Source organism: Hydra viridissima, unplaced genomic scaffold (genome assembly GCF_058129835.1).
Source record: "Hydra viridissima isolate aposymbiotic clone 2 unplaced genomic scaffold, HvirCarnegie_v1 scaffold_18, whole genome shotgun sequence".
Taxonomy (NCBI): domain Eukaryota; kingdom Metazoa; phylum Cnidaria; class Hydrozoa; order Anthoathecata; family Hydridae; genus Hydra; species Hydra viridissima.
The window spans coordinates 2,228,508-2,250,934 of record NW_028324317.1 but is presented as its reverse complement, the minus strand read 5'-3'; the positions used below and the strand labels follow the sequence as shown (position 1 = coordinate 2,250,934).

At 30.8% G+C, this 22,427-nt stretch overlaps 3 protein-coding genes and 1 pseudogene across 6 annotated transcripts; all 4 read right to left on the bottom strand.

Moving 5' to 3' along the window:
• Positions 1-828: 828 nt before the first annotated feature.
• Positions 829-3,123, bottom strand: LOC149876814 (uncharacterized; annotated as a pseudogene).
• A 5,240-nt stretch (positions 3,124-8,363) lies between these two features.
• LOC149876813 (palmitoyltransferase ZDHHC6-like) lies at positions 8,364-11,806 on the bottom strand. 4 transcript variants are annotated; one of them, XR_016448456.1, is made up of 11 exons: positions 11,495-11,804; positions 11,077-11,168; positions 10,755-10,911; positions 10,532-10,669; positions 10,094-10,147; positions 9,905-9,982; positions 9,591-9,671; positions 9,284-9,413; positions 8,972-9,117; positions 8,668-8,714; positions 8,364-8,579 (listed from the first exon to the last, which is right to left on the bottom strand). XR_016448456.1 is itself a non-coding variant. In XM_090074919.1 (11 exons), the coding sequence occupies exons 1-11, from the start codon at positions 11,717-11,719 to the stop codon at positions 8,467-8,469; spliced, it is 1,173 nt and encodes a 390-aa protein (XP_089931045.1). In that variant the 5' UTR covers positions 11,720-11,796; the 3' UTR covers positions 8,364-8,466. The 4 variants fall into 4 exon arrangements, 2 of the variants coding, with proteins under 2 accessions (XP_089931045.1, XP_089931046.1); XM_090074919.1 differs by having other exon boundaries at positions 9,284-9,325; positions 11,495-11,796; XR_016448457.1 differs by lacking the exons at positions 8,364-8,579; positions 8,668-8,714 and having other exon boundaries at positions 9,284-9,325; positions 9,591-9,643; positions 11,495-11,806.
• Positions 11,807-12,381: 575 nt separating this feature from the next.
• On the bottom strand, positions 12,382-16,370 carry LOC145181721 (putative serine protease K12H4.7). Its single transcript, XM_090074917.1, has 9 exons — positions 15,942-16,370; positions 14,890-15,077; positions 14,340-14,517; positions 13,879-13,990; positions 13,604-13,805; positions 13,139-13,232; positions 12,946-13,063; positions 12,631-12,718; positions 12,382-12,552 (listed from the first exon to the last, which is right to left on the bottom strand). The coding sequence occupies exons 1-9, from the start codon at positions 16,331-16,333 to the stop codon at positions 12,443-12,445; spliced, it is 1,482 nt and encodes a 493-aa protein (XP_089931043.1). The 5' UTR covers positions 16,334-16,370; the 3' UTR covers positions 12,382-12,442.
• Positions 16,371-18,332: 1,962 nt separating this feature from the next.
• LOC145195046 (uncharacterized) lies at positions 18,333-20,575 on the bottom strand. Its single transcript, XM_090074923.1, has 2 exons — positions 19,180-20,575; positions 18,333-19,038 (listed from the first exon to the last, which is right to left on the bottom strand). Exon 1 carries the CDS (start codon positions 20,360-20,362, stop codon positions 19,421-19,423), a length of 942 nt encoding a protein of 313 aa, XP_089931049.1. The 5' UTR covers positions 20,363-20,575; the 3' UTR covers positions 18,333-19,038; positions 19,180-19,420.
• Positions 20,576-22,427: the final 1,852 nt, after the last annotated feature.

The window sequence follows — 22,427 nt, the reverse complement described above, 5'->3', positions numbered from 1 at the left end:
AAAGAAAACAAAAAGCCTTACGCAAATAAAAATGAGACGGGGAAGCAAAGAGAAGTACTGTAGTGTAATTTGCCACCATATAATTCTATTTAGATTTACTGAAGGTTTTAGTAATATTAAAATGCACAGATTTAAGAAATGAGTTTCTTACTCCGTAGATGCAAATGTGAAAAATGGTTCTTGATACAACTTTTTTATTATTAATTTATCATAATAACAAATTATATTGATAAATATTATATAAAAATTGTAAAATATTATCATATAAAATATATAATATTATAATAATAAATTACATTTATCTCGGACTCAGTATACTGTAAGATATAAGAATCAGGGAAATTTCTTGAAACACTATTTTTTATCTCTAAGCTGTGTTATTTTGTATCTATCTAAAGTTTAGATCTAACACGGTTTGTAGATTTGGGGTCCTAATACCAATGAAATACCCTATGAAAATCCTTTTAGGTGGTAATTGTGTATACTAATTGTAGCACAAAATGAGTAATTTCAAAATCCTGCATTAAGATCCAACGGACTTATTTGACATTTAAGTTTTTATCCAAAAGTGTTCCTTTCATATACGCTATGGATAGCTTTTAATGCCAAAATATTTGTTTTCATGAAATTTTTATAAAACTTGATATCTAGATCTGTAAAAATAGGGACTTTTTATTTGTATTCATTTATTTTCTACAAGACTTCACTTACGAGATAAGTAACAATTTTCTTTCTGATAATTGATTAGAATACTCTTCATGGGAAAGCAAATGTTTCAAACTTTTTTTTCTGAAATAAATTATGCAAAAAATCTTTTTAGTGCAGAGTTTAGATTTTCTAGCTATTATACTCAGTTACACATTTCAGGAGATGCTTGGCATAATCAGGGTGGGAAGAATCTCGTTTGTACCTATCCCAATGAACCTTGAAGTTCGAGTGCAAGGCTTCTGTTGCCTGCTCACTGAAGAGGCCCAATCCCATTTTTTTCGTCTTGATGAACTGAGGCACATAGAAAAATACTGCATGCGCTTAAGGGGTAACTGAAATCGGAAGTTTAACGTAGTTCTGTTGGAATTGAGCAATCTTGGATTCGTAGTCAGGGTCCAAATTCTGGCCAAAGCAAGAAGTCACAACATCCTTGAATAGCGTAAGTGTTTGAATGAAGACATGAGCTTGAGCAAAATTTTCCTTTTCTGAAAGCCGTTGGAGTTTGCTCACACCTCTCAAGAGCTTCATGCAGTCATTCCCATTGAAATGACCACCATGGAAAGGCTGGATGGGAATGTGAAGTGATGAGGGCCATTCCTTGGCTTTGGGCCAAAGATAACAAAGAATTTTGGTCAAATGAAGCTCCATGGGTGGGATAGCCTCAAACACAAGCTTGTCATCTGGAAAATTGAGTATTGGCAAGTGAACAACATTTTTGAAGTCCTTTGATTTTCTCAAATCTCCTCCTGCTTTGATGAATTCGAAACGCTGTCTTCTGATCTCACCAAAAGTTCTCGACTGGCCACAGTTTTGAAGATTTGGTGATGAGGCATCACACCAACAACATGGAATCCACATAAAATGTTTGCCAGCTTGAGATCGCAAGAAATGATGAGAGAATCTTTCTGACATTCTTCTTGAACTTCAATGAGATTCAAAATAGCCTTCACATTATGGTAGCTCTCTGAAGTGTTTTGTGCAAGTGCTATCAGGATTTGTTGCTTGACACTTTTGCTTTGGTTGAGGGTTGAGACATCAGTTTGATAGTTTTCTGAACTGGACTGTTTGGCAGCGTTTCATCCTCCTCCAAAACAATGTGAGTGAAGCTTACTTTCAGAAAGAAGCCTCCTCCATCAATTCCCAGCTTCAAAATGGCAGATTCTGTTAATTTTCGAACTGATTTAAAGGCTTCACTGAGACTGCTGAGACTTTGGCAATTAACCATCTGGCATGATTCCTTATTTTCTGCCAGAGTTATGCTGCTGACAATAAACTGATCATGAAGCTTTTGGCCAGCTTGAGCAAACTTTAAAGGGAAACTTGGCTCCACCAATCTTACAGAACTAATTTGATTCAGGGCTTAGCCAAGTTTTTGCGTTCCATTGTTGGGCAGTCCAGTATCCTGCAGTATTTGAACCATATTTTCTGTTGTTAGAGGTTCTTTAAAGAGTTGTTGAGCTCATGATGGACCTAAACAAAAAAAAAAAAAGAAAGTTCAAAATCAATCAAGTGATTAAACTAGATAAAGATTTGAGAACCTAATTTAGAACAAAATATAATAAGAATATTTTTTAAGTAAATTAAATTAGAATCAAGTAAGAATATTGAGGGAGCATTTTTAATTTACTTTAATTTTGCCTCTCCCTATTTTGCCCTGTTCAAATATTTGATTGACAAGTTCAAACGTTTTTTTAAATCAAATTAACAGTATCAAATCAGCATAGCATACCTCTTCTCATAGACAACATCTTTCCACTTGTTTGACTAAGTTTGATTGTTCCATTTAGGAGGCACTTTTAGAAGCCAAAACTGCTGATGCAACTTGCCCTGCTCCTACGGGATCTGCAGCTGCAATTTTCCTCAGATTTTCATGGTGAGTTCCTAAAGTGCAGTTGTGAGGAAGCCCACGTCCAATAATTGACAAGCACTTTGTGCAACGTTTTTCAGCACTTTGAGAAGCCTGCTGTGGGAATTTGGGCTTTGATTCTTGTAATTTGCTGAATGGATGCTTTTTTTTCCCTTGAGCTTGGCAATTTGGCAGAGTAAACACTCACAAACATTAGAAAAACGAGTTGTAGGTTTGATTAAAATTGTCTCAAAGTGGTAAAGTTTTGGCACAACTCTTGTTTTCCCATCACAAAGCTTTCCAACCTGAGATCGGCATGAGATACAAGTTGCCAAAGGCACTCTCTCATCATTGAAATCAAGATCTTTTTGGATTTGTTGAAGGATTTTTGATTTGTAGTTTTCGGTCAGCTCTTGGTCACCTTTTTTTATGCAAATGACAAACAGATTTTCTGCATGCTTCATGGGTCTTTGCAAACGTTGGCATCTTCAAACTTAACAAATATATTCACAAAAACCTTGTTTACAATTTTCTTTGTTTTGTACAACTGCCTCTTCCGGAAAAAAACTCTGGATACATACACAAGATTCGAGCTCTTGAATCAACGTAATAAATCAAATTTTGAAAAAAGTTATAAAGATAAGAAAACTTAAATATTTGATTGGCAACATTTCTTATTTTATTAATTTTTTTCACAGAGCATGTTTACTGTATGAAATTAGCACTGACAAAGTCCGAATTTAGATCATTTAGTTTGTAAATACTTCGAGATACAAATTTCCATTCGGATGTTAATGAGGGATTTTAAAACACCTCAACATGGACTCCCATAGGCATGTACTATTACGAACTAAAAGGATTTTCATAGGGTATTTCATTGATATTAGGACCCCAAATCTACAAACCGTGCTAAGTTATCAATAGAGTTTTCCAATAAGGTCGGGTTGGTATTGAAATGGAACAAAACAACCCGTGTGAGAGGCATTGATAAAATTTTTCAATTCAAATGCAGAGCTCGGTGAGCTGTTTGAAAAAAGCAAAAAAAATAACTTCCCGTTGAAAATGTCCGCATCTTTGTGCGATATTTATTTAATAAGACGGGTATGCATAATTTTATTTCGAACGGAAAAAACGTTTTGCGGCAGGCTTTATTAACAAAGTGGATAATATTGCAAGTGAGGTTTCTCTAACTTTAAAATGTTTTTTCTTGTTTGCTTAAAAAACGCTCTTCTCTGTTGTTAAGGAACAACTTAATTTTAATAAGCGTTGCTAAAATATTATTACAAATTAATAGCTGGTTGGTCTCGGCTCACCGGAATATATACGACAATAGAAACAATTGCACAACAATATTCACATAATAACAGTATACAAAGTATTTATGTGTTTCAGTTTTTAATTTTAGCGCTCAATTTTAACCACACCAGAGCCCTCTCCTCCTCTCTTTTCTCATCCGCGATTTAAAATAAATCTGCACTGAGGTTTATCTTATCAGTGTATCCAAAAGTTTACTTCTGCTCAAACTGCATTGACGAAACTCTAAATTCTTAATATCAAAATTAAAGACCAGAACTGCATTTATAGCTTTCATTGCGAAACGAAGTTTCATTCATGTAACTGTTTTTTTCTTTTAGCAAGTGTATCCACACCGCTCTCAAGTTTTCTTTCCGCGAGTGTGTCTATGTTGTGCCTCAGTTTTCTCGCACTTTTCAAGAATGAATATGCAAAATCTTTCACTATATTAGGTTTTTAACATTACCAAAAAAAAAGAGTAAACTGATTAAACATTTTTTATAAGGTAAAGTTATTTGAAGAACAATTCTTCCCCCTGCTGCTATCAAAACGTTATCGATGTGTAATTCGGTTGGGCTCTTTAAAGTATTAGATGAACTAACGCAGTTTAAAGTATTAGATGAACTAACGCAGTTTAAAGTATTAGATGAACTAACGCAGTTTAAAGTATTAGATGAACTAACGCAGTTTAAAGTATTAGATGAACTAACGGAGTTTAAAGTATTAGATGAACTAACGGAGTTCAAAAAAGTATTCATCGCGGTATTCACCACGCTTTGTAGTGATTTTACTTGTGTCTTGATTGTTCTTGTGTTGTGATTGTTGGTTGTGTCTTGATTGTTCTTGTGTTGTGGTATTTAAATATCTTCTTTTTTTTCGTCATTTTTTTTTTTTTTCTTACCTTTGTTTTTTCGCATTTACATAGAATGCATAAATTCTTAAAATTTGAATATCCTGTGTAAATTCGAGCAGCTAAATAAATGACAGAGCGCATGTACAAACCTTATTAAAAAAGTAATCAACAGAAAGTCGAAAAACATTGAACTTTGCACTTATTCTAAAAGTAACAAAAACTTTATATTTCTCAATTTCCAAACTCGAATCATACACACACGCACACAAAAAGCAACTCATTTGGTAGTTCTTCGTTTAAAATAAGGAACGTTGCCTACTGTTTTTAAAAAAAATTGTGGCTGTCTAGGTTGTTACAAATGGTTCGAATAGTATCAGTGCTTGTAGCTCTTGTAAGTTGTCTTGCGATCTTTGAAACTTCAGAATGGAAATGCGATAAACAAAAAGCAATTGCAGAGTTTAAAAAGAAAATCAATGCCAACCCATGGCCAAGATTTGAAAATAATCCCTACAGCAACCAAACAAAAGAATCGAGCAAAGAAATTGAAGATTATTTAAAAGATAATGAGAGCGTCTGTGCTCTACGCTACATCGACGAATCAAGAACAGTATATACGCTTGCAGATTTTCCCAGCCGCAACCAGGCAACTGAAGCCGGTTATGCAGTGACACATCAAGGAAGATGCTCGGCTTGTTCGAACTTACAAGATCTTGCTCTTTATTTAGAGAAGAACTTAACCCAGCCAGTAAGATCATGTGCTACTCATCTTCTGAATTATAAAATATCTTCATGTTTAACGGGGTTAGGTTTCTCATCTTCCTGCGTCGACATTTGGAAGTTTAACATTATAAACACTCGCAAAAACTGCCTGTTTGTATGCTTGAAATCGAAGATAATAAACGAGCCGTTTAACAAACCCGATGGAAGTCTTAATAATTGTTTGCAATGCGATGAAGATAAATCCGGACCAGTATTCAAATATTTTGCAGGCCGAACACGAAGAAACTCAGGGATCACTAGTGAAATTGAAAGGCCTGGGGAACAAGTCTACGAGATGGACCATTGTTACTTTTAATGTGAAAAATTATTTTTTAACTTTAACTGCTGTTTGAAACAAATGAAAAAAATACTTGTTATTTCATGTAATTTCTAATTCATGTGAAATGCTTTTACTTCAAGTAAAATATTTTTAAGTTAAATTTTCTCTAGGGAGTTCTTCTTTAGTAAGATCTTGGTCTTTCTCTTAGTCTCAAGTAAGATCATGATTGAAGCAGATATCTTTCTACTCTCTTATAACTAAAGCGGTAATTGGGTTGGTACCCAAATAAATCGTCAATTAATTTTCTTATGGAACTACATTAATATTCTTTTAACTACAGAGACATTCTTTTGGAACGACACAACTTTATCATAAACAACATCTTTCAAAGTTCTTTTTGCAGACAAGAACTTTTCATTATCACAAGTCATGTAAAAGAGTCCAGCGCTTGCTTTGATTTTGATATAAATGAGCACATTGAAGCCATCTTCAATCTTTTTCTGCATATTACTTTAAACAACCTTATTTGTTTAAATATTTTTCGGAATTTACCAATATTTTTTGCTACAAAATAGTAACATAGTAAAGCGTGTTATTTCTATGCAATGCAGTCTCCATCATATCTTACAGCATCTTTACAAAAGAAGACATGTCATAGTGATCGCTCAATCAGCCTATAGCCCTGAACTGAACCTATGAGGCAGATGTGTGTTTAAAAATTTCAAGAAGTCTGTCCGACAATATGATTTCACGTGTGTAGAAGAAATTAAGAAGCCCAGACTGCAGTGGTTCAAGTCACTACCACCTACCATCACTACCATCGATTTGGAAAAAAACTAAAACGTGTGAATGACTGTTGTAAAAGTGTCATAAGGTGTGGTGCAGATATTGCATTGCGTGGAAATAACACGTTTTCTTCTCAAGTGTACTAAGGCGGGAAACCAGTTTTTTTCTAAAAAAAAAGCCGAAAGCTTTAGTTAAATTCGATCGGCTGTTTCGTTAATAACTTATGCATACCGCGGTAAGCTTCGCTACCGAGAACTTAATAATTTATGCAAACCGTATTTGGCGTCAATAATTTCTTTTGTATATATAAGCAATTTTTAAAAAACAGTTCTGTTGCGAATGACGCGTAAGATAATTTATATAATAAATTTACCGAAAACTACAGCCGAGAATATTGAGGAAATATAACCGAGTAAAATACAACCAAGACTCATTTTTATTACATTTATCTTTGGCGCAACCGAACCATAATTTATTTATAAATTTTTATTACTTTTTAGTGAACACGACTGAAAACTGTGCACAAAAAGTACGTGACAAACGTTATCACTTTTGTTTTTGTTCTATAAAAAACAAAGTTTTATTATTGTAAAACAAAAAAAAGATGGTTTTTATTTAATTTTCGAGCTCTATGTTAATTTAAAAGACTTTGTCACGATGTAATTGTATGGCTCAAAGCTCAACGGATATTCTGAGGCAAAATTTAGCCGAAAACGAGCGCTAATCTCTGTGCGCGGACAGGTTTTGTAGTAAATATTGGCTACTTTCTAGCGCCTATCCTATCTCGTAGGTTACTTATAAAATATATATTTTAATTGCATCAAGAAATTCATCAAAAAATCTTTCCAACGGTACCAAATATGTGGCATTTTGTTTAACTTTTAAACAAAATATCAACTATAGCATAAGTACAGTTTTTGTTGAAAAAATCCTGGTTTCCCGCCTTAGTTCACTTGAGTTATGTTATTATTACGTAATAGAAAAATTGGTAAACTCTTAAGTCTTTTTAAACAAATAATTTTGACTTTCGCTACTCTGACTGACTTGCAGAAAATACTATTTTGGAGCGATGAATGATGTGGTTCAGCAGTGAAATTGACATATTTGATAATACATGTTACAAGTTGTCAATAGAAAGAAAAGAATAAGGATTTTGTGATTCTTTCATTTCTGAAGAGTTAAAAATAAATTCTTGATTGAAGAAACTATGAGATTTTATAGAATTCAAGCTCAATCAATCAACAGTAATCGATCATTTTCAGTTGCGTTTTAACAGCTCTACTAAAATCTGATCAAATGGATATTGTTTTTTATTCAAATTTTAACCTTTAACCGCTGGTATTCTTTTTCTGATTTACCACAGGATACTCTTTATAGATGTTTACAAATCCTTTGGGGCGTGTAGTTCTGTTCAAATTTTGCTATTACATCCTTACAATAAGTCAGTTGATACAAAAATTTTTCATGGTGTCAATTTAAAATAAACTACATAAAGAAAACCTAAGTAAAATATTTCGTAAAAAATCAGTGATACAGTTTTTACATACCACGTTCTTAAATCTGAAGCAAAATTTCCTTTTGCCATGTCTGGCTTCGTAAAAATTTGGGAGATAAAAAGGCAGATATTGCACTAATGTTGAACTATTAATAAAAAATTGAGCTCATTGTTTGTTCCTCGCTTATTCAATAAGCAGCGTGGGGTAAAACACGACGGATGGAAATAGTCATTCCCGTGACAAAACAGAATGAGCCTGTTGTATAATCTTTGATTTGTTGCACTTTAAAAGGCACTTTAAATAGGAGTCTGATAGTGAACATTAAAAAAAAAAGTCGAGAAATTAACGCAATAACATCATGATGTGAAACTTCAGTATATAAAAATCGTCACAAGGTAAAAAAGGAGTTAAAAATTTGTGTTCTTTTGAGAACTCTGATATCAGATCAGTTCAATTTTTTTTTATTTTCTTTTATATCTTCGTTTTCGTATATATCCTTCAAACAGCAACGCGGTACCCAGCCTTTTAGATGGTGTGCATCTTTGTTCGAAGGAAGCTCTGTTAAAGTAAGCGATGCAAATTTTAGTTTAAAGTAAATAAATAAACTAAAATAACTTCCTTTAAAGAAAATAACAATAGGAAATACTCAGTGATCCAGTAGAACTGTATAACTTTTCACCAAAGACCCAATGTCTAAAAAAGAATTTTTTTTTTTTTTAGAAATCATACTCACGAACATATGCAATAAGCACATGCAAAAAATATCAATAACTCATACACATTTAACAACTAAAGAACGGCAAAGAGACGGTAACTTAGAATATTTTTTATCAAAGCTTTATAAAAATAATTTACTAATATAATAAATAATAATGAATAAAATATAAAGTTAATTTGGATTTCATGTTTATTTGAAAAGTTAATACTTTTAATTTCGCAATAATTCTTACTTTCGCCATCGTGTAGCGAGAAATATATCGCCTTTTTCTAATAAAATTCTGCTCTCCACAGTCCAAGGGCTATCCCAGCAAACTTTTAAGCCTAGTGTTACAGGAAAACGATACCCAGAATAACTGGAACACGCTTCATAATCGACCTAGAATATACAAGAAGCATTATTGTAACAAGAATTGTAACGAGAATTGTAACGAGAATTGTAACGAGATTGTAACGAGAACTTTAACGAGAATTGTAACGAGAATTGTAACGAGAATTTAGAGGAAAATTTGAGTATCGTCAGAACATTCGTCAAAATAACTTACAGAATTTTCTCTTTTTCGTTGCTTCTGGATGAGTTGTTCAATCTAAACAAAATAATTACGAAACACTTTCCATTAGTCGAATTCGCTGGCTAACTGCAATTTGATTGGTCAACTCTACTTAAATATTTCCCTAAGAAAAAAAAATTAATCTTTAAGCCAGCGAATCGAAGTTTATCATTATTTACACGTAGATAGTGAGAAGTAACAAAATGTTAATACAAATTTTCTTCATAAATTTTTCCCAGGATTATTTTTACCAAAATTAACTCCCCCATGAATATTCCGTAAAATTCGCCGATTTACTTACAGTAAGGGCATATGGGCTGCAACCTTCAAGAACTGGCCAATCTACTCCGTCACCTATATAATAATGAGACCATGTAAATACCTGCAAAAATAAAAAAAAACAGTCTTCAGGAAGTCATCAAGAAAATGAAAGGGAATTTTTATTTAAAACTGGAATTTTAAAAGTCAAATTCATAATGTAGCAAGAATTACAAAATAGTTAAAATTTATGGACTTATATTAAAAAACTAGAAATATTATCCTATGTGATTTGAAAAAATTTTATGCGATTTTAAATAACATCATGAAGTTTAAAACAACAATAGACGCTTTTACTAGCTTTAGGTTCTTCACCCAACCCAAGTCATATGGATATACAAACTTGTCTTCATTTTCTCGGTTCCTAGTTTCAGCCTGTATAAAGATATTATAGATATTACATCTGCAAATCTGTTTAAAATGTAAATGATAAGTATTGATAATTTTAACAACTGATTCCCAAACCAAAGTGTATGCTTTAAATACCTTTTCCACGATCCAAGCCTCGATTCCAGTTTGATTATACAGAATAATTGTTATCTAAAATACATTCACTATGGGTAAAAATTTTGAAGTAATTTAATTAGAGAATTGGAAAAACCAAAAATATAAAAATTCATCAATTTGTATTCCTCACTTCAATTTATAACAGGCTTCTAAAACTGCTATAGCTTCATGCACAAAAGTTTTTCATACAAAAGTTTTTTCACTTGATCCATTGCATTAAACCAGAGGGTAAACACATTTAATATTGGTTTTTTTTGATTTTATAAATATTTGTTTTATAAATATTTTTTTTATAAATATTTTTTTTATAAATATTTGTTTTATAAATATTTGTTTTATAAATATTTATTTTATAAATATTTACTATTATAAATATTTGTTTTATAAATATTTGCTTTTATATATATTTAAAAATACCTGAGAGTAGAGTAAAAACCCAACGGACAAAGCCACACTTAATGACATTCCAAAACCAAAAAACAAAACTAGCATAATGGAATGACGCATTGGGATCCAAGCATCGCGATCATATGTTATATAAATACGTCCACTATGCTAAAACAAAAATTCTGCAGTTAAAATTTTAAAAATTTATGAAATGCATAAAACAAATATCAATAAAAAACTAACTCTATCTTACCCAAAGCAAGTTATCATATATACAAAGTGCTATGATGGTAGAAGCATGCAAGCATCCCAAGGTCACAAATATTAAAAAAAGTGTAAATGATTTATGGTTGCAATGGCCCACACAGTTGTTTATCCAAGGACAGTGATGATCCATTTTCATTGAACACCTAAAAAAAAATTTTAATGTTTAATGACTGGTAATGCTGTTTTTGCGACTTCAAACTTTAAATTGATTTCTGATTTTTTTTTTCTTTTGTTTTTAAAATTGAAAGCAACTGTAAAAATTTTCATTGAAAAAAAGAAATTTTAGCAGCATTCAAAAAAATTACAACCTTGAACACTTTTTGCAATGATGCACTCGAGGTGCTTTATAACCTTGGCAATCCTCACAAAACTGTAGGTACTGAGCATCACTGTCAAGTTTCTATTATTTAAAGGAAAAATGTTTTTAATACAATTTAGATTCATAGAAATAAAAAAAATTTTTTTTAGTGTTTATTAATAAACAATTTATGTTCAGGAATTGAACTACCTTGCATTTTAAGCTTCAAAGATACAGTGATTACTATCTTTCAACTGGACCCTTTCAAAATCCTTACAAAAAACTTATTTATGGGAACACCACTTAAAATTCTCTTTTGTTCATTTTTTTTTTTAAAAAAAGTTTCAACAAATTGCAGCTAAACAATTTAACTAATAATATTATCTTTATCATAAAAAATATTCTGATAGTAAAAATGCTTCTATTACCGGTTTCCATTTCAGAGGAAGATATCCTGGCCCTAGCCAAACAGCATTGAAGAAGTTTCGCAGTATGTTAAATAACCAAAAAAAGATTAAGACCAAGTTTATTGTCCCTGGAACATTGTTCGGGTACCACCATATTAACACTGTTAATATCGAAATAAAAAACAACGATATAATAATAAAGAGCGCTGTTACTGGACCCCAATGCAGTAATCGACTAAATGACATGCTTTGTAAATTAATTATCTAAACAATCATACATCAATACTAAACAATCATATATCAATACAATCATATAAAACTTTAACAATTATTAAGAAGCAAAAAAAGGGGAGAAGCAAAGAAAAAATGAAAGCAAACAAAATTTTAACTTTTTAAAATTGTTTAAAAAATGTCTACTGAAATTTCTACACCTTTAAAAAATTTTAGCATATTATTGTAAACACATTTAAATCAGATATTAAAAAAGTATTTGGAAAATCTAGATAAAGTAAACCTTGGTTTGCATTAAGTTTTTCTCTTTGCCTTAATCTAATATTACAAGCTTTACTAAATTCAAAGAATTTTCTAAAAAAATTGAAAGCCAATAAAAAAAGTTTTGATAGAATTATTTGTAATTTATTTATAAAAACTTCTTAGCTAAATAGCTAAATAAAAGGCAAATCTACCAATAAATTTAACATAATCACATGAAATTAATTATAATACAATTGCAAATAAAAATGAATATATACTCATGAATATTATTTATAAAATTATTTTATATAAAATGCTTTACATTTTAATATACAATATGAATGTATAAAAATTATCTATGGAAATGAAAATTTTTTTAGCTGGAATATTTTTTAAAAAATATTTTAAAAAATATTTTTTAAGTCATAATTTTTTTTAAAAAACTTGTAAAACAAATGAAAACAATACAAAAACTCTTTAAATTTAAATCATTCTTTATTTGGAGACCCACTTTGAGATAATATCACCAATATGTTCCCTTGCTTCTTTCAGCTCAGTAGAATCTTTGGGTGAACTAGGGTACATATTTGCACAATGAGCAGCTCCTACAAAAAAATGACATTTATATTTTTAATGTTAAATGATAAATTAGTAGTAAAAAACTAGTAATTTTAAGCACCCACCTTTTATAAAAACAGAAGTCATATCTTTTCTGTTTTCAATAAAACTTAATGCATGCCAAGGATCAATTGAACCATTCGGAAAAACAATCTGAAAAAGATTCAAACCACAAAAGAATTCAAATTTTCAAAGTAATAAATTATTACTATCAAAAATGTAAGCTGCTTTTATCAGTAACAGAATTTGTATACTTTAAAAGATTCTGGTTGAAAGAAGATTTTTCTCTGAATGTAACATGTAGAAAAAGATACAATGTTACAAATACAGGTATACGTTTCAAATAATGTACTTAATGTTACTTTTAGTTTCATACTTACACGCTTTGCATTCATACTGTATCCTCCATAGTTGTCATTTGTCCAACCAATTCCTCGATTGATTAAACTTTCATTGAACTTGTCTCCAAATATGTCAACACATTGTTTCAGTGAAAAGCTGTTATGCAAAAACAGTAGAAAAATTATTCATTTTGACTTTAAATTGACAAACACTAGAGTAAAGCTTACTCACTCTAATGGAAACATGGTACCAAAGACTTGATGTTTGGAATCTGTTGTTTGATAATATCCAAACTCTGTACATGTTTGATACAACCATTGTCGACCTAAAGCAATAATCCTTGAATAATTTAAGCTGTTTTTTATAAATACACTATGAGCAAAACTTATGAGCAAAAAACACTCAACCCATGTAAAACACTTTTGTAACCAAATTACATGTTGTTGTTTTTTTTAGGTTTATGGCTATTTTAATATGCTTTTAACATATTATTGCTGAAATTATTTTTTAACTTAAATTTTTAACGTTTAATTAAATTACTTTAACAGTCACATTTACAGTAAACATCAGGATGCCATATTACAAATAAATACTCTGGCAATTAACTTTAAAAATTTATTGAAATTACTTATAAAAAAATTGAGGGCAAAAAATATTTTGTAAAAATAACAAAAATATTTTATAACAAAAACCTACCTCCTTCTGCAGCAGATGAATCCCAGCTAGTTTCCTTCATGCTTTTAACATAATCATCATACGATGCATCTAAACACTTCTGCTCATATGTTTTCATAATTAGATCATTTACAGCTGCATAACGATTTAATTCATCTCCGAGTTGACTAAGATTCATTATACTACATAAAAGATCGATGGTAATATTTGTTCCAATTGCACCCTGAAAAAAATTTGGAAAACTTAGCCTTGAAAATTAGCTGTTTCTGAAGTGATGTAGTGCATTAATGAAATACCTCAAATTCTCTATTATCTTTGTTATATTGAATTACACCAAAAAAATTCCCTGCAACCACGCTCGCAAAATTTTGAAGATCTCTGAGGTCTTCAGTTAAAGGCTTGCATGTCCTAAAATAGTTCAAATTATATAGTTTTTGTATACACTTTTGGTGGCTGTTTTCCAACAACCACCATAAATTTATACAAAAATTCACAATTTTTATGTTTTTGTATATGCTTCCAACAGCCACCAAAGATTTATAGCCAGAAAACTTTGTGGGCTCAGAAAAGGTGATTGCTCTTAATCTCATGCATTAAATTAGCATCTTATAAAACAACAAATAGTTTTTAGATAACATAACTTGCAACTTAACAAACATAAAGCCAATATTCAGCTCTATCTTTAATTCTCAATTTTCATGAAAGTCTCAAAACATTCATAAACATAAAAAAAAAAAAAAAAAAAAAAAAAATTTACTTGAAATTCTGAGACAGAAACGTTAAACCAGCCTCAGTTTTTAAATATTCTTCCAACTTTTTAGTTGCAGCAGCAACATTTGCTTGACAAGAAGTGGAACCAAGAGATTGTGTAGAGACCTCAAGATATTGTATGAAGTTCAGTTGAGCATAAATAGGAGCACTACTAGCAATAGCACCTGACATTTTGAGAAAAATCTGTTAAACTATATGATTACAAACAGGCATTAGAAAAATGCATTATTTTTATGTAAAAGAGACAATTTTTTGTTCCTTAAGTTAAAATAACAAAACAATCATCATTACTGAGATTTGAATTGTTTACTAAAAACATTAAAAATTTTTATAGAAGAAGTTATGATTAATATTTGTCATCATTTCATTTCTTAACAATATCCTCTCACATTTAATTCAGTTTATTGGATCAATCAATGAAGGGTCTCAAGGCAAAATTAAGAAATACAGCAGATCATGGTGCTTTTCATTATTTAAGAAATCACAGTTTAATACAATCACCATTTATTCTAAGTTTTAAAAAGTAAAAAACTTACCATAAACTAAATGCTGATATTTATAACGAAACCAAGCTGCTAATGCACCAGGATAGGAGCCTCCAAATGCAATCCATTTGTTTTTTTCAGTTAGATTAAATTTTGAAGTCATAGCCATTCTGAAAGTGGCCAAATCAGCAAGAGCCTGCTCACTACTGAGATATTTGAGGCTTTCCGTTGTCATATCACTAAATATGATAACTAAGAATAATTCCATGTTAAACATCTGGGGCATAAAGAGTAAAAAAAAAAATATTATGACAAATGTTACAAAAGTTCCGGTATTACAAAATTAAATAACTGCACTAGTATAAATTTTAGGAGCAAGTACTGTTGTAAGTCCTTAAAGCACCCAAAATTTACAGAACACTATTAAGTCTTAAGCTAACATCTCAACCAACAATGTCAACCCTTTTAACTTCCAAATGATTAAAGAATTTTACTTAAAGAACTTAAAAAAAAATTGTAACTTTTTTTGTTTTTTTTTTTTGTTTTTACAATTTCAGTAAAAAAACAAACAAAAAACAAAGACAAAAGCATTAAATCATTAAAACACATTCACAAATGTATAACCATATCTTGAAAAACGTGTCAAGTAATCTAGCAATCTATGTACCAAAGTATATAGAAGAGTTCAAATATTTCTTATTAGTTTTAATTTACTGATTTTAAAATATAGGAATGTTTTTAGTCTTTTATTTAACAATTTTACATAATTTTATTAACTCAAACTTATTTATCAGGATTTTGTTTACTATTCACTTTACTATGCATTAATTTACAGCCAGCTTCAACCTTTCAAATGCCACTGGATGTTTTTTAGCAGAAAAACTATTTAAATTAAATTCACTTTATTCATTATTTGTTATTATATCAATCAGGAATATTTCCATTTCTAGAAATATAAATTTTTCCATTTTTAGAACTTTAAGTATTTCCATTTCTAGGAATATAATTTTTACTTCGGTTTTAAATATTTTGAATTTTGGTATTATTACATTCTACTTGACAAAGTATTTCAGGAATATCAAAGCATTAAAATGAAAGCATACCTTAAAGGATGACTTTTACCATAAAATCTATGTTCAAGTCCTAAAATTAGGGCTCCATGTTGCTTGGCATAATCAACCATTGCACCAACAGTGACCCACAGAGGGCTTAGTGGGCCTTCTCCACCTATCATTAAAAACACAGGACCACCAGTAAAGTACTCATCATTGACAAAATATTGTTGCATCCATGTAGACTCATCACCGTCATCAAAATGATTCAACTGCTGAGTGAACCACTGAGAAGGGACTTCCTTTAACAAAGACTTTTTTTCTACTTTTGGAGTTCCCATAAAACCACCTTTAGGCCGGCCATTTACAAACAATGGGATATGATCCTCTCCTAATGACAGACTAATAATTGCAAAGAAGATAACTATCACCAAAGACAACATTTTATCCAGTTTTCTTTTATGTTTTTAAATAAAGAAAAAGAAATATTTAACTAGATCATTAAACAAACTGACCACGAAATGGTCTTTATCAGGTAAATTCATTTTACAAACTTATTGAAGTCACAAATATAGGCTCGCATTAAAACATATCAACTTCTATCCTTGTCGCTTTAAATTAAAATTATTTTTTTAAGATTTACTTTAATTAACATGCAGCAATTAATTAGCTTTTGTTACCAATATACTTCAGACTAATTTCGGGCTAATTTTGCAGGCTGATCGCGAATGAAATTTCCCATGATATTAGCAATATTTGACCATAGTTCATTTTTAATTTGGTCGTTCGATTGTTTATTAATAAAAAAGAAAATTAAATGAACTATTTAAATAACATTTGTTCGTTATGGGGCTGGTGTACACTTGCCTCAGAATGAACATTAATCTATAAAGATGATTTAGAAAAAATGTGAGCCTGTAATAGACATTTCTCTAATTCGATTGCGCAACTAATTTCTCAGCTTGAAAAAGAGGCCAGTAAGGACAAAAATGTAAACAGATAAAAACTCTTTCTCGAAATTATAAAATTAAAAACATAATTTCGCTCCAAAAGATGTCTCATTCCAACCCAAGCATTTTCAGACCAAACGAAGTGAAAAAAGGTGGAAGAGGGATGTATTGCTGTATTCCACTGTGCGGAAGTTCGTTTTATAATAACAATATGGAAAAGACTAACATTGCTCTATTTTCTTTCCCAATTAAGAAAAACAAATTTGATGTTTACAGAGCTTGGTGTAGCGAAATATTTAAATATAAACGTAAAGGAGGTGCTGATAAATTTGAAATAATGAAACACACGAAAGTGTGTGAAATTTCACTATAGGCATGAGGAAATAAAAGTTAGTTCAGGATGCGGTAAAAAAACTTTAAAATCAGGGAATGACGTTCCTAGCATTTTTTCATTCAAGACACCACAAGATAAGTTACTTAGAAAATCTCAATGCAAAAAGTTAAAGTATCCAGAGTTTACAACTAATATTGATACTGAAACTCATACAATAATCGATTCTACCAAAAACTTAGATTCTGAAAATTGTAAACTTTTATCATCCGAAAAAACAATCATAGAAAAAAAAATAGAAGTATGTCATGAAAGTTACAGAAGCTTGAAGAATATAAAACTTTAAAAATAATAAACGACCAGCTAAAAAATAATATTTTTAGCTACCAAAATTTTGAAAAAGAAAAAATAGTTTGCCGCTATTTGTTTACATTTTTGTCCTTACTGACCTCTTTTTCAAGCTGAGAAATTAGTTGCGCAATCGAATTAGAGAAATGTCTATTTTTGCAAGATTTGAAGATTGATTGTTCGAAACACAACTGAGAACGGACCACCCCCTGGAAAAACCATGGGCAGTAAACTAAAAGCATTAGTATGTTGAGATGGCCTATAAGTAATTGCGTTTTTTTCTGCATAAGTAAAAGACCTAATAACAAATGTAAAGGCTAAATATACTAAATGATCTAAAAAGCTGAATCAAAGCTTTTAAAATGATTTTCAGGTTTTGAATTACTGCTGAAACTATTATGAAATAGAAGTAGAATGGCCTAAACTTTTATTTAGTTAATCATTAGTAATAAAAAATTTAATTTACTTAAAGCTTTGGCGGGCCAATTTGTATGGAGCCGAAAAATTCGATTAGAGCCGCCCCCTAGGATGATTCTATGGACAATTCTAAGCAACTTTGGTGAAGGAACCACAGGTCTATCTCGATTTTCGAGTCTCCCACTTTTCAAAAAATGATTTTTTCCCTATAACATCATTTTGATTCAAAGTTCGATTTTTTATTCATCGTTATATTATCTTTTTTATGTGTACATAGGGGGTTTTTGGGGTGGAGAAATTCGTTTCTGATCTTGATTTTTACCTTTGACCACCGCCAGAGGGCGTTTCATGCATATTTTAACTACTTTTCGTCTATTTTCCAAGAAAAATTACAAGTTTTTTGGTAAAATTGATCTTTATTTTATTTTTTTTAACAGAAGTTCAACCTAAAAAAATAAGAACATGTGTAAAAAATAAAAAAAAAAAAGAATTTAGTGGAAGAAAAGCGAAATAATTTATTTTTGAAAGTCTTTCTTGCTTTCAAGTCTGGGGTATTTTGCACGGCTTTCCGATGTAACTGCCATAACACTGTGTTGACTTATTTCTAAAACACATTTAGAAACGCTAGCCAGCAATTGAACATGTCTTTCCGTTGCCTGTATGTGTACCGGAATTCTTGGATCAGGCAATGGTGCATGATCGCATTCTAAATATTGTTCCAAATGATCATACGTAATGCTATGCGTAAACGGTGGTTCGAATAAGACATCATCTTTAGTTAAATCAATCATATTCGTATAATCTGTACAATTGAAGTTTATCAAAGGTTTTTGATAAACTCTTAGATGTGCCGGGTCGTACAGATTTCTTCGGTACTTGATGTTGAAGTGCATCGGCAGATACACTTTCATTATGTATGTTGCCAGAATTTTCAAATTCCTTGATTCCTTGAACCGCAACAATCTATTCGCCTTGGTGAGCTAACGTGAATGTGCTATTAGTCCTGGTTTAATGTGAGACAAATCCACAGGAACAACACCATTTGAAATTGCATTGGCCATTTTGTATAAGTACTTTGAATCGGTGGATAATGCAAATGGATCTAAATCAGGTGGCATGTTCTCTAGCACAATTATCTTGAATTCATGTACAAGCAGAAATAAAAGAAATTAGATGAATTAAATGCAACTTTACCATTTAATAATGGAAAAAATCGATGAGAAAAATGACAAAGGATACATACGGGAAGATTTTCACACGTTTCAATTTGTTTGCCCAACGTTCCGGTTGTTGTTTGTGGTCCAGTGGTCGATGATCTTTCCAAAGTGTCAAACTTGGAAATGGCAGCTCGTTGAAGTGCAGAAGGCACACAAACCAATGCAGCGGTTTATTCAAATGCAATTCAAATCGACGCAAAATCCCATTTCTTACGCCAGTATTTGTTGGCTCACCATCACAGCATATGCCGATTGTGAATTTGCATGTTAATCTAAAAAATAATTTTTTTGTTGGCTCAACATCACAGCATGTGCCGATGCATCGAGAACAATTTCTTTTTCGACGAAGAATGCATTCAATGTCATCAATTTGTGTTTAGTATTTTCATTTTCGACTTTTGTGTAAACTATCAATTGAGAATTTGGTACCTTCAAAGCAACTAGATGTGGTTCTTTCACGATCCTTGCATGGAACTTCTCATCGATTTTTTTCATTGTAAAAGCATCATTTTTTCGGCCGTTGAATGAAAATGTTATCAAATTGGATGCATCATACTGCTTAAGAAGCAATTCTTGTCTGCATTTGGCTTTTTCTCGACGCACTTTATTTTTATCCATGATGATAGGATTGCCATGTTCATCTTTTACGTAAATGTCTTGCATAAGAGATGTTGCGAGTGCTGCTGCTATTCTATCAGACACACCAAATCGATCACACATCGCAGCGAAGTTCAAAGCATCGTATCTGGGAGTATACGGTCCTCGTATCACTGGCGGAACATCTTGTGGATTTGATCTTGGCTCATCTGTATCAGTATTTGGTTCATATGAATAATGGCTCTCTTCAACACTTGTTGATATTATTATTGACGTTGGTGCTGGCTCTTCGAATTCCGGTATCGTCAATCTTCTGACATTAGACTGATCTCGCATGAACTCTTTCAAATGATTTGGAATCAATCCACATGAGCATAACGTTGCCTTCAAGTCACATTGAGATTTGCCGATGTAAAATAATTCTTTTGTAGATTGTACGAACGTTCTGAATGTAGCGATTTTTGGATGTTTCGTTTCGATTTGATACTTCTCAATCAATGTACCCAATTTTCTAACAACACTTTTTTTTGTTAGAATTTCAACATTAAGTTGACTCCAAATTTCAATCAATTTGTCTGTTACGTTCGGTACGAATGTTTTATACGAAAACATTTTGTTTTGCAGTTTAGCACGTTCGGTCAAGAAAAAAAAAACATCTTAAAATATCCTGTTTCGTTGGCAGATTTAGTCCACTCAAATCACAAGATGCACCAAAAACAGCAACATCGTGCGAAGGTAAATGCTTCAAATGACTTTCGATCCTCGTTGATGTTGTTGCGGTTTGCGATGTAGACGGCAATCCATTTGGATCCATTGAATACTTTTACTAAAAGAATTAAAAATAACTGAAATTAGTATACTTTAAAACATTTGGTTCGAATATATTTTTTCCACCTACAAATTGGTAAATACACAATGGTAAAAATGGTGACAATTTTATTTATATTCAAATATCAAATTTTTATTTGAAACGAAAAACGAAGCTAAATAAATGACTCGAAGACGCTTTGTTTACAAAACATAAACAAAAAAATACTCTCATATAAACTGTTGTAGTAAATACGCACGATGATTATTATTTTTTAAGATTAATTTTATTCTCTTTTCCAAAACTGAAAATTCATATGTTAACATTCGCAGATTTTTCTAGAATGAATGAGCAACGGAAACAGTATATAGTTGATGGCGAAATGTCAAACGACATTTCGCCCCTAAGGACCAGTTTGGTTTTCACCTAATATGTCGGTAATGATGTTTTACCGATGTTTTTTTTTAAAATAAATACGTTGTTGACTTGAAAGCAACAACACTTTGTCGCTTTTCTTCCACTAAATTCTTTTTTTTTTTTTATTTTTTACACATGTTCTTATTTTTTAGGTTAAATATCTGTTGAAAAAAATAAAGATCAATTTTACCTAAAAACTTGTAATTTTTCTTGGAAAATAGACGAAAAATAGTTAAAATATGCATGAAACGCCCTCTGGCGGTGGTCAAAAGGTAAAAATCAAGATCAGAAACGAATTTCTCGACCCCAAAAACCCCCTATAAACACATAAAAAAGATAATATAACGATGAATAAAAAATCGAATTTTAAATCAAAATGATGTTATAGAGAAAAAATCATTTTTTGAAAAGTGGGAGACTCGAAAATCGAGATAGACCTTTGGTTCCTTCACCAAAGTTACTTAGAATTGTCCATAGAATCATCCTAGGGGGCGGCTCTAATCGACAAAAGATTTGGCCCGCCCTAATACATATATATATATATATATATATATATATATATATATATATATATATATATATATATATATATATATATATATATATATAATATGTTTATTTCGTTGTTGCCAATAAGCACTTTAAATTTGTCTTAAAGTCACCGAGTAATTACGTTAAAACATTTGTTTTAAGGTAGTCCTTGAGCCCTAGTACTGTTTTCGCTAAAACTACTAGATAATAGTCGCTACTATTATATATTACTATTATAACTGCTCCTCGGGTTTGGGAAAACCTTTTGTCTAATTCTCTAAATTGTAAAAAAAAGAAAAGAAAAGTATAATATAGTAGTATAATAATAGTAGTAAAAATTTCTTTATTTAAAAAAAAATTGATGAATAACTAAATTTACATTTATTATACTTTTATTTACATTCATTATATTTAATAACCTATTATAAACCTTAATATTTGAGAATTTTTCGTACACCTTTTTTATCTATTCTTTATTTACGTATCTTGGGAGAGCCACAAAAGGATTTAGGCGAGACATGTGGAAGAAAGATTTAAAGGAAAGGTGCCTATGATGGCATTCTTAACTTAAACCCTTTACTAATTCAATACATAAATAAAAATTATTTTTTAGATTAACATGCGAATTCATAATGAACTACAGATGTAATAACCATTTCACTTTTTTTTTTAATTATTATCATTAAAAAGTTTATTACTTTATACCAGAATGCCATAATAAGCAAACAACCGCTGCTGTTGATGGCACACTTTAGATAAATTAAACAAACAAGAAAAAGTTTTTAAATTTTTAATGGAAACACAACATGTTATTAAAAAAAAAAAAAAACGAAGATAATTTTTTTTTCTTCTTCCATTTATGCATGCAAATAAACAATGCCACAAAATCTGCATATTTGTCAGCAAATCTATGGTTCTATA

Bases quoted from the DNA above. Each gene is read 5' to 3' on its own strand.
- LOC149876813 (XM_090074919.1), bottom strand. From the start codon at position 11,719: ATGTCATTTAGTCGATTACTGCATTGGGGTCCAGTAACAGCGCTCTTT. The intron at 11,169-11,494 runs GTAATAGAAGCA...TTTAAATAATAG, and splicing joins TTCCTCTGAAATGGAAACCG to AAACTTGACAGTGATGCTCA. The intron at 9,672-9,904 runs GTAAAAGCGTCT...TTATTTTTGCAG, and splicing joins GGGTGAAGAACCTAAAGCTA to GTATTTACATGGTCTCATTA.
- LOC145181721 (XM_090074917.1), bottom strand. From the start codon at position 16,333: ATGTTGTCTTTGGTGATAGTTATCTTCTTTGCAATTATTAGTCTGTCA. The intron at 14,518-14,889 runs GTAAGTTTTTTA...TCAAAATGTCAG, and splicing joins ATATCAGCATTTAGTTTATG to GTGCTATTGCTAGTAGTGCT. The intron at 12,719-12,945 runs GTAAGTATGAAA...AATCTTTTTCAG, and splicing joins ACAGTATGAATGCAAAGCGT to ATTGTTTTTCCGAATGGTTC.
- LOC145195046 (XM_090074923.1), bottom strand. From the start codon at position 20,362: ATGTTTTCGTATAAAACATTCGTACCGAACGTAACAGACAAATTGATT.